Source organism: Lithobates pipiens, unplaced genomic scaffold (genome assembly GCF_037356315.1).
Source record: "Lithobates pipiens isolate NorthernLeopardFrog02 unplaced genomic scaffold, aLitPip1_a1.2 Scaffold_27, whole genome shotgun sequence".
NCBI lineage: Eukaryota > Metazoa > Chordata > Amphibia > Anura > Ranidae > Lithobates > Lithobates pipiens.
The window spans coordinates 15,861,783-15,873,023 of NW_027507788.1; the positions used below are offsets into that span (position 1 = coordinate 15,861,783).

General features: G+C 43.1%; 1 protein-coding gene across 1 annotated transcript in view; it reads right to left on the reverse strand.

Moving 5' to 3' along the window:
• The window catches only part of LOC143933364 (uncharacterized), a 69,485-nt gene extending 63,320 nt beyond the window's left edge, over positions 1-6,165 (reverse strand). Inside the window, exons 1-2 of the mRNA XM_077456232.1 lie at positions 6,020-6,165; positions 1,271-1,381 (exon numbers count right to left, since the gene is read on the reverse strand). Of these exons, the coding sequence (XP_077312358.1) occupies positions 1,271-1,381; positions 6,020-6,071 (163 nt within the window). The 5' untranslated portion in view covers positions 6,072-6,165. The remainder of the gene's footprint in view (positions 1-1,270; positions 1,382-6,019) is intronic.
• Positions 6,166-11,241: the final 5,076 nt, after the last annotated feature.

The window sequence follows — 11,241 nt, forward strand, 5'->3', positions numbered from 1 at the left end:
TCAACATGGAGACAAGGTGCTTTGGGGTGGGGCCCCCCTTCCCCAAAGCACCCCCCCATGTTGAGGGCATGAGGCCTGGTACAGCTCAGGAGGGGGGCGCTCGCTCGTCCCCACCCCCTTTTCTGACCGGCCAGGCTGCGTGCTCAGATAAGGGTCTGCAACACGCCATTTTTTCGGCATAGGGCTTCCCCTTTAAGTCCATACCAGGTGATGGGGCTCGCAAGGTGTCAATGTCACCGATGGAGGTGGCGACATTGCCTTCCTTAGCTAGTCCCATCTACCTGGAGCCGCGTTCAAAATGAACGGACTTTTCTCCGTGTGTGGGCAAGTCCGTTCATTTCAAAAGTCCGGCGGACTAGCCCACAGACGGGCGGATTGTCCGCCGGACTGCTGAGTCCGGTGGACAATTTTGAGTCAAAACTTCTTTCTAAGTCTGCCGGACTTTTGGAAAGAAAAAGTCCGCCGGAGCCCACACATGGACGGATTGTCCGGTGGACTCTGGTCCACTGGACCAAGTCTGCCGGATAGTCTGATCGTGTGTACACGGCATTAGAAGCCCTGAAGCCATCACAAGACAAACATGGTCGAGACAATACAGCCTTTAAGAATCTTACATACAAGACTATACATACTAGAGAACCTAAAGCCACCACAAGACAATCTTGGCCAAGGCAATACAGACTTCAAGGATCAGGGAAACCTCACCAACCCATCGGAGAAATTCACTTTCACTCGCTCTACTTAGAATTATTTGCTTTGGTTGGAGTCCTCACATAGGTGTGTGCAGCCTATTGCATTAGGGTGTGCACCCCCAAACTCAGATACACACATACTGTGAGTATAGATTTATATATAGATAGTCGCAGGGCAGTGGATGGTGTCAGCAGGGCAGAGATTGGTGATAATAGTTTTTTATTTATATATTTTATTTTATTATTACTTACCTTTTTTTTTTTAAATTTTTTTTTTTTTTTTTACAATAATTTGTTATTCTTATATTGTTTTACAGTTTGTTAGCAGCCCCATTGGGGGGCTTTGGTGAAATATTAGGGGTCTTAACAGACTTTTTTTGAGACAGAGAAAGGGACTGGGGACAGAGATTCCTCAGTCCCTTTTTCTGCAGCCAAGCAGGAGGGATAATCTGCGCAAAACAGGATGATTAGGGTGTTCCCAAGCACATCTGGCACACCCTGTACGCACGCCTACGAGTCCTCATTAAATAATGAAAATAAAAATTGATTGTACTCCAGAAATATTTTGCAAGGTTTACCTTCAGTGGTCTCTCTATAGGCCAATCCGCAACTGTAATTAGGCGTACATGTCTCAGAATCTCCCTTACAGGAACTTTGTCCAATACATTTGATACATGAAAGAGAATGACCTGAAAAATATATTAGAATATAAGAGTGAATATTAATTGATAGACAGAAGCTCTTGCATGAACACTAGCTTCCATTTATTGTAAGATAGTATTTATTGCAGGTATTTAAATGGCGCCATCAATTCACACAGCATTTTAAATGTTGTACATTCACCAGTCCATGCCCTCAAATAGCTTATAATCTAAGGTTCCTCTCGCTTATATACTAGGGGTAATTTACACAGGAGGCAATTACCCTACCAGCATGTCTATGGAGTATGCAAGCAAAGGGAGAACATGTAAATTCCATACAATCCTGGCTAGGATTTAACCCCATAACCCCAGGGCTGTAAGGCAGAAGTGCCAACCACTAAACCCAAGAATAAAGAGGTAATATATTGTCTGGTGATCCAACCAGCAACACACCTGAGGCCGCGTACACACAGGCGGACTGTTCGCCCAACTTTGTCCACTGAACAGTGTTTCAGCGGACAGTCCGCTCGTGTGTGGGCTTCAGCGGACAGTTTCAGCGGACAGTCTGACGAACAAAGTTTTTCGGAATTTCCGTTAGACAGTCCGCTGAAACTTGGTTTGAGCGGACAGTCCGCTCGTGTGTAGGCTTGTTCGTCAAACTAAGTTTCGCGCATGCTCAGAAAGGATTTACACGGCGAAGGTTGCATTGCAGTGTATAGGACGTCGTTTTTATAGTCCCGTCGTACATGCCATTCACGTCATCGCGCACGGTTTCAGCGGACTGTTCGTTCATCGTGTGTGGTCAAGTCCGTTCATGCAAATTTTGAGCGGACTGTTGGTCGGATTGTTTGACGAACAAAGTTGGGCGAACAGTCCGCCCGTGTGTACGCGGCCTGACTATCTCATCGACTATGACGGGAAGTGGACCTTCTCATTCCACAGAGATAACATAGATGTAGCTCAAAATCTATCCCCTGCTGGGATAGGGCTGAAACATCTAATCGATTAATCGACAACTAATCAATTATGAAATTAATCGATTACTATTTTCATAATCGATTAATCGGCCAGTAACATAATAAGGTTAAAAAAAAAACTAAAATGAGCCCTTTATAGTATAAAAAGAGCAAATTGCTACTGTAAATATTACTATCACTGTTCTACAGCAAAAGAACAGTAGTGATTATCTTCTTTTTTTTTTTTTTTTGTATTATAAATGGCTAATTTTAGTTTCGTTTTTTTAACCCCATTATGTTATTAAACGTCTTAGACCTGGATCACATCTTAATCCTTGTACACACGGTCTGACATTCCGATAACAAAATCCATCAGATTTTGTCCGAAACTGGTGTTGCATACACAAGTTGTCGGAAAATCGGATCGTACGTAACTTGATGAGGTTATTGCGTTACGACGGGACTACGTTCAGGCTAGTAGCCAATAGCTTTGGTCTAGGAATTTGATCTGAGCATGCGTGGCACTTTGTCCGATCGTAATTCTCTACACACAATCGGACAAAGTCCGTTGGATCATGTTGTCGGAAAATTTTATAGCCCAGCTCTAAAACTTTGTCGGTCGGATTATCCGACAACACAGTCCGATCGGACATTTTCCGTCGGAATATCCGAACGTGTACAAGGGCTGAGTGTTTTTTGGTGCTTTTTGCAGAGACGCATTACAGTCCATTTACATGGTTTCCTATGGGACACGTTCACATCAACACTTTTTTCAGTGGCTGCATGTTTGGAAAAGGTCGGGGACTTTTTTTTTTTTAACGCAAAACGGTGCTTTTTTTGGGTTCAAGATACTTCATTAGAGAAGCTGCAGAAAAGCCTGTAATGCGTTTTTGCAGCAATATATATATATATTTTTTTAATCTGCCCAACAAGGAATTTGCCTACCTAAAAAAAATCCAAAAAACGCAAATGGCAGCAAAATCACGTGCGCAAAAATCAAAACACACAGCAGAAAGAACTGCAGAAACACATCAGAAGAAAACTGCATAGGTGTGTACCGAGCCTGATGCTGGCCACACCGATCAATTTTCAGACGAGAATATTCAGACCAAAATCTTTGTACATTTGCTGAATGAAAGAATGTTGTTTGAAATTTTCACTTGTTTTTAACATTCTGTTTTTAAAAGGAATGTCATTTCTGAACGAAAACCACAAACACTGTCTGAGAATTCCTTTCACCCAAAAAGTTTTCTATTATTTCCAAATTTTCCCGTCACTGTGGTTGAAAATAAACGTCGATTTGACCCCACTAATGATTAGTTAATCTAATGCCGCGTACACACGAGCGGATTGTATGGCGTACTTAGTCCGTCATACAATCCGACGGACAATCCGTCGTAGTTTCCACTGAACGGACTTGACCACACACGGATGCACGGATGCTTGCGCGATGACGTGTACAGCACGTACGACGGGACTAGAAATAGGAAGTCCAAGACACAGCAAAGCACCCTTCCGCCGTGTAAATCCTTTCTGGACATGCGCCATTCTTAGTCCGTCGAACTAGCCTACTGACGAGCGGATTGTCCGCTGAAACCAAAGTAAGACGGACAGATTTTTGGAAAATCCGAAATTCTTAGTACTCCGGACTGCACGCTGAAAAAGTCCGCTGAAGCCCACACACGAGCGGATTGTCCGCTGAAATGTGTTTCGACGGACTAAGTACGTCAAACAGTTCGACCGTGTGTACGCGGCATAACAAACGTTGTTAAAATAATTTTTTTTTTTTTTTTGAAGAAAGACATTGTTTGTTTTTTAAATAAAAAATGTTGATCTCCGAGTCTGATTATATTACCAGATTCACCTTCTAATAGTATATACAATAGACATGTGCGCCATCAATAAATTTGTTTTGTTTCATTCCGTTCCATTTCGTATTAGGCGTTAATTCGTGTTTCGTAATTCGTGTCCGAAATTCAATTTGGATTTGTATGAAATATGAATTTTCGTTAGGCTTGTTAACTTTTCGTAACAATTACAAACGTTCGTTATGACAAATTTATCATTATGAGGGGCTCCCACCATCCCTGTGCTGTGCTCATTATGAGGGGCCCCGCCATCCCTGTGCTGTGCTCATTATGAGGGGCCCCCGCCATCCCTGTGCTGTGCTCATTATGAGGGGCTCCCACTGTCCATGTGCTGTGCTCATTATGAGGGGCTCCCACCGTCCCTGTGCTGTGCTCATTATGAGGGGCTCCCACCGTCCCTGTGCTGTGCTCATTATGAGGGGCTCCCACTGTCCATGTGCTGTGCTCATTATGAGGGGCTCCCACCGTCCCTGTGCTGTGCTCATTATGAGGGGCTCCCACTGTCCATGTGCTGTGCTCATTATGAGGGGCTCCCACTGTCCCTGTGCTCATTATGAGGGGCTCCCACCATCCTTGTGCTCATTATGAGGGGCTTCCACCATCCCTGTGCTCATTATGAGGGGCTCCCACCTTCCCTGTGCTGTGCTCATTATGGGGGGCTCCCACCATCCCTGTGCTCATTATGAGGGGCTCCCACCATCCCTGTGCCCATTATGAGGGGCTCCCACTATCCCTGTGCTGTGCTCATTATGGGGGGCTCCCACCATCCCTGTGCTGTGCTGATTATGAGAGGCTCCCACCATCCCTGAGCTCATTATGAGGGGCTCCAACCATCCCTGTGTTGTGCTGACTTCCTGTTTTTTTAACTTCATCAAAATGAATAATCGTAATTAATGAAAATTCTTATTTTGTCCGATTATGAATCTCCCATCGGCTACGAGCGCCGGTCTCCCACTCTCATATTAAAAAAGGTCATTTTCCTGACCCTCACTCAGCAGCAGAAGAAAACCTCTGATTGGTCAACAAAACACCAACCACCGTTGTAACGGAATTTGGAACCGAAATTCGTAAACGAAACTGCGTATTTTGTACAAAATTCAGAAGCATAGCAATTCGTATTTCGGATGCTCCCGAATGTACGAATTTACGGAAATTCATACAAATTTTTTATTTGTACGAAACTAATTGCACATGTCTAATATACAGTATATCTCTCCTCTAATAGCATATACAGTATATCTCCTCTAATATTTTATACAATATATCTCTCCTCTAATAGTATATACTGTATATCTCCTCTAATATTATATACAATATATCTCTCCTCTAATAGTATATACAGTATATCTATTCTAGTAATATATACAGTATATCTCCTCTAATATTATATACAATATATCTCTCCTCTAATAGTATATACAGTATATCTCTTCTAATATTTTATACAATATATCTCTCCTCTAATAGTATATACAGTATATCTATTCTAGTAATATATACAGTATATCTCCTCTAATATTATATGCAATATATCTCTCCTCTAATAGTATATACAGTATATCTCCTCTAATAGTATATACAGTATATCTCCTCTAATAGTATATACAGTATATCTCTTCTGTCTGTTATTGAGTGGATTTGATATTTTGCTCCCTAACCATATAGTTGGTTATTTATATTTACCACTGCATATAGAGATATTTAAGAATAAATTGCCTTTTTTTAAACTTTACATATTAACGAAATTATACACCACACTTTCTTAAAGGTTATTAACTGATTAATCGATTCATTGAAATAATAATCAGCCAACTAATCGATTATGAAAATAATCGTTAGTTGCAGTCCTAGATCAGACATACCTGGTGTTATGAGGACACAAAGCAGGCAGAGAAAACTCAGTAGACCGTCCATCCTCCACCCAACGTGTTCTGTCCTGGTGTCACCTCAGTCACTACTGCTGCAAGTCAACACTGAGCCTATTTTATGTGAAGTCTGGAAGGCGTGAATATTACCAATGGTATGAGGAAACTAAAATGTCATCCTTTCAACCTATGTATTAGATTATTTTGGAAATACGCATAAAAAGTTACAAAACAAGAACTTCAAGTAGCTCTATTTGGTAGGTACGAGAACATTTTTCTGAGTAACAAAAAAAAAGGCACATGCTTTATTTTTGTAATAATGCTTTAGAGGCATAGACCCTGATTTACGTATCAACCTGTAATATTACAGAAGGCCTCTTAAAGTAAACATAAGGTATGTCACGTGTCCTCACAACCAATGGTATTTTAATGGTATTTTAGCATTCCTATAATTGTATTTATTGTATTATTTATTGAATTAGTCTTATTTATTTTATCTAAATCTAAGAACAAATATGTAATAAATTGCAGCTACTAGTCCTGAGATGTGGTGGATGCTATAGTTTTCTTAAAGGATAAGTTTGCAGGTAAAAAAAATATGCATTTATTATTTATTTTTGTTAGGGACCTGTAAAGCATTGGACCCAAGATCAGTAGACGGTCCTGCAGACTGGCTGTGTATCTGTCTGCCTGTACCTCCACTATGGACAGGCAGTTACATTCTGCCAGGAAGCTCAATGAACTACATAGAGCGACCAACAGTGCCATGTTATTCTTTAAAAAGATTGTAAACAATAACCTTGTAAAACAACCCCGGCCACTGATAAGGCAGTACAGCCAGTCCTCCTGTACTGGGCCCGGGGCCCCATCATTTCAAAAGGGAGGACCGGGCACCTGCTGAGCAGGAGGGCTGGCTGTACTGTCTTATTGCAGACACCGATCCTCTTCTGCCTCTCCCTGCAGCGCTGCCAGCTTTTCCTCCTCTCCCTTCCTCTGCAGGAGGATGTTTCAGCATGGAGAGCGGGGAACGAGTCAGTAATTGTAATTTACTGACCCCTTCCTCTCCTGAATGAACAGTGAGCAATCTGTACCAATCATTCATGCGTTCATTCATCACTGAGGCATAGTAAAATGGGTTTACTATGCTTCAGTTTGTGAATGAGAAGGAAGCCTCAGAGTGCTTCCTAATAATTGGTGCAGCTGGGGCTGTAGAGAAAGAGACTGATAAAATGTATGCTATATTGCCAAAAGTATTGGGATACCTGCCTTGGCATCCCAGCTGTCATTTGGTGAGGAGTGGCTTTAGGATCAGCCCTATATGCCTGGTCCATTGTTTTTTTTTTTTTCTTTCGCCGATCCTTGGGGTGGTGTGCATCGTAATTGAGGATGGATTAATTTAGGGTAGGGTAATTTTATGGGGATTTTATTTAATTTTTTTAAATAAAGGTCGTTTAGGTGTTTATTTCTAGGCAACATTTTTTGTGAATGAGTGAACTATGTACCCCTTACTCATTCACGTGGGATATCTTGAGGCACCATATTTTTAAAGAGGGTTTTCAGATTCTGATAATCCTGACAAGCCACGGTGGTGGTAAAGAGGACCTTGTCCTTTCCGACATGGGTACATGGAGCTTTGCCAGGAGGGCCCATGTTGAGTCAGGGCTATGAAAATGGTGGATCGCCGCCTTCCCGTCCATCTCCCACAATGGGGGGGAATCACTACCTTCCCGTCCATCTCCCACAATGGGGGAGGGTCACTACCTTCGCGTTCATCTCCTGTGGGGGGGGGGGGACACCGCCTTCCCGTCCATATCCTGCTCGTGGGGGGGGTTTAGTTGGTTTGCGGCCCCCCAAAATATTAAGCACCAGCCGCCATTTATAAACTTCTAGTGGATTTTCACTAGCCTGTGACCTTTTACACTTTACTTAAAATGTTGGAGTAGAACTTACAAGGCCAGACAGAGGCTGTCACAGATATTGGACTACAACCATTATGGTGATATGTCTACCACCAACAGCCTTTCTAATGCTCTGTACACGCGATCGGACTATCTGGCGGACTTAGTCAGCCGGACAAACCACCAGACTTTGTAGCGGAGGTCCGCCGGACTTTCCGAACGAGTGGACCTGCCCACACATGACCGGACTTTTCCGACAGACTACGTTGCAACCTCCACGCGCGAGGGGTCTCCACCGCTGCACCCGAACCACCGGCCACATCCTCCACCAGGCTCCCCACCTCTCTGGCTAGCCAATCCGCTCCACGAGTCGCCGCCGCTGCCCTCAATTTTGCCAGAATGGTGTCCACGTTGGCCATGCTGCAAAGTGGAGGAGCAGTGAGCAAAACTGCCTTCCTTCTCCAACTGCTTCCTTGACTCCTCCCCCACCTTAAATAAGGCCGCTCCCTCACCAACAAAGTTCCTTATCCCCTCCCCTTCTCACACACTATTTTCCACACCTATTAACCTCTCAATGACTCATTCTCCACACAGTCATGCCCGGCCCTCTATTATAATCCCTTTCAGTCATTTCCACTCCATGCCTCACTTGAGATTTGGAATGGAAAACCAAACCTTATCCCCTGGCTTAAGGTCTAGATTACCCCTTCTCCTCCTGTCATAGAATCTCTTATTATTTTCTTGAGACTTCATGATGGTTTCTTGCAGGACTTGGTTGTTAGATCTCCAGAATTCCAGACGATCCTGTACTGCTGGGACTGAAAATTTCTGGGCAACATCGGCAAGAAGGATGGGTGAAACCCATAGTTTGCAAAGAAAGGAGTCTGTTTCATCGCGGAGTGTATCGAGTTGATATAAGCGAATTCCGCTAAAGGCAACAAAGAGGCCCAGTCATCTTGTGCAAACGAGGAGAAACAGCGTAAATACTGCTCCAGGGTCTGGTTCGTCCTTTCTGTTTGACCATTAGTCTATGGAAGGTATGCAGACGACAAACAGTGTTTAATGCCCAGGACTTTGCAAAAGGATTTCCAAAATCGAGAGGTGAATTGCACCCCACGGTCAGAGGTGACTACTATAGTGACCTTTATAATATACTTCAAGACCCTTCCACATTTCATCCATCCAACAACGATATTAATTCATTTCTACAACAGATTACACTTCCAACTCTAAGCCCTTGTACACATGGTCAGAGACTCCGTCAGAATGTGTCCTATCGGACCGTTTTGTCGGATATTCCGACTGTGTGTGGTATGCATCGGACTGTTTCCGTCGGAATATCCGTCGTACCAAATTTTCCAACTTGCTGGAAATATTTTCCGACAAACTGCTCCGATCGGACATACTTCGATCATGTGTAGAGAATTCCGATCGGACAAAGTGCCACGCATGCTCAGATCAAATTCCTACATCAAAGCTATTGGCTACTAGCCTGAACATAGTCCCGTCATAACGAAATTACGTCATCACGTTCTGAAAGATCGGATTTTCCGACAACTTTGTCCGACCGTGTGTATGCAACAGTTTCGGACAAGATCCGTCGGACAAAATCCGACGGACAAAATCCGACGAATTTGGTTGTCAGAATCTCCGACCACGTGTACAAGGTCTTACTGAGACACAACTACAATATTTAAATGAGCCCTTCACGGATGCAGAAATCCTTTCCACGATAAACTCCTTGCCCACAGGGAAAGCACCAGGCCCTGACGGTTTGACTGGAGAGTACTATAAAAAAAATTCCACCCAACTAACTCCACACTTATCACAACTATTTAGCAATGCTGCCACCACTTCTAAATTCCCTAAGGAATCATTAAATGCACTTATTATTACACTCCCAAAGCCGGGAAAGGACCTGACAGCTCCTAAAAACTTTCACCCCATATCCCTGTTAAACCTAGATTTAAAAATCTATGCCAAGACCATTGCCAGACATTTACTAGAAGTTATGCCGGGCCTCATTCACATAGACCAAGCAGGGTTTACTAAAGGGAGACAAGCACCTGATGCTAAAAGACATGTGATCAACTTAATCCACCATGCTGAATCCAGCAGAAAGCCTTCTCTGCTTTCCTTAGATGCAGAAAAGGCATTCAACGGGGTACATTGGAACTACCTTAAAAAGGTACTCCAGAAATTTGGTTTCAGAGACCATATTTACAGGGCCATTATGGCGCTTTACTCCACACCGTCAGCACAAGTATACTCAGCGGACATGCTATCTCAACCATTCAATATAACGAATGGCACATATCAGGGGTGCCCTCTATCACCAATAATTTTCAACCTGGTGATGGAACCCCTGGCGGAACATGTGCACGCAAATCCTTTTATCATGGGCTTAGCGATGGGCAAATCCCCCCATAAAATCAGTCTCTTGGCAGACTACGTGATCCTAATCCTCACCAATCCAACCTCCTCTTTGGCTGACATCCAAAAAACACAGAACTGGTTCAGAAAAGTCCCATACTATGCACTGGACACGGCCAAATCACATATTGTGGACCTTAAATGCCACAACTAAAAACCTACTGCAGATCCAATATCCCTTTGCCTGGTCTGACAAAAGTATAACCTATCTTGGGGTACATCTTACTACAAACAACTTTTTCCAGCTAACTTCGAACCTCTTCTTAGCAAAATTCGTACTCAAATCCAAACCATAACAAAACAAGAACTATCCTGGCCGGGAAGACTTTCATTCAGCATTCAAAATGCTTCACCTTCTGCAGATTCTCTACTTATTTAGAACTCTCCCCGTCCCCATACCCAGGTATTTTTTCAAATCCCTTTTTCAAACTCTATTCAACAGCTGTATCTGGAAAGGGTCCAAACCTCGAAGTGCAAACGTGACGCTCATGAAACACAAATTAGCAGGGGGGGATCAGGGTCCATCAATTTTGAAGATTACCATTTAGCTTCTGTTCTTGATCAGATGATCGAATGGTTCCTTCGAGGCCCAAGTAAATTGTGAGCACAATAGAAAGCTCATCACTACTGCACCCAAATTTCACAAATACAGGCGACATTATCCCCTTCCATGAAAACAATGGTGCACACATGGAAAACATTAGCCCACAACATCCATAGCCTACCTAATACTTCTTTGATCCCAATTCCGGTCAAATATTTCACCACCTCTCACCAAACATATCTCTATCTCATTGGACAAGACAAGGAATCAAATCCATCTTATGCCGCGTACACACGATCGGAATTCTCATCAGAAAAAGCTCTGATGGTTTTCCCGACAGATTT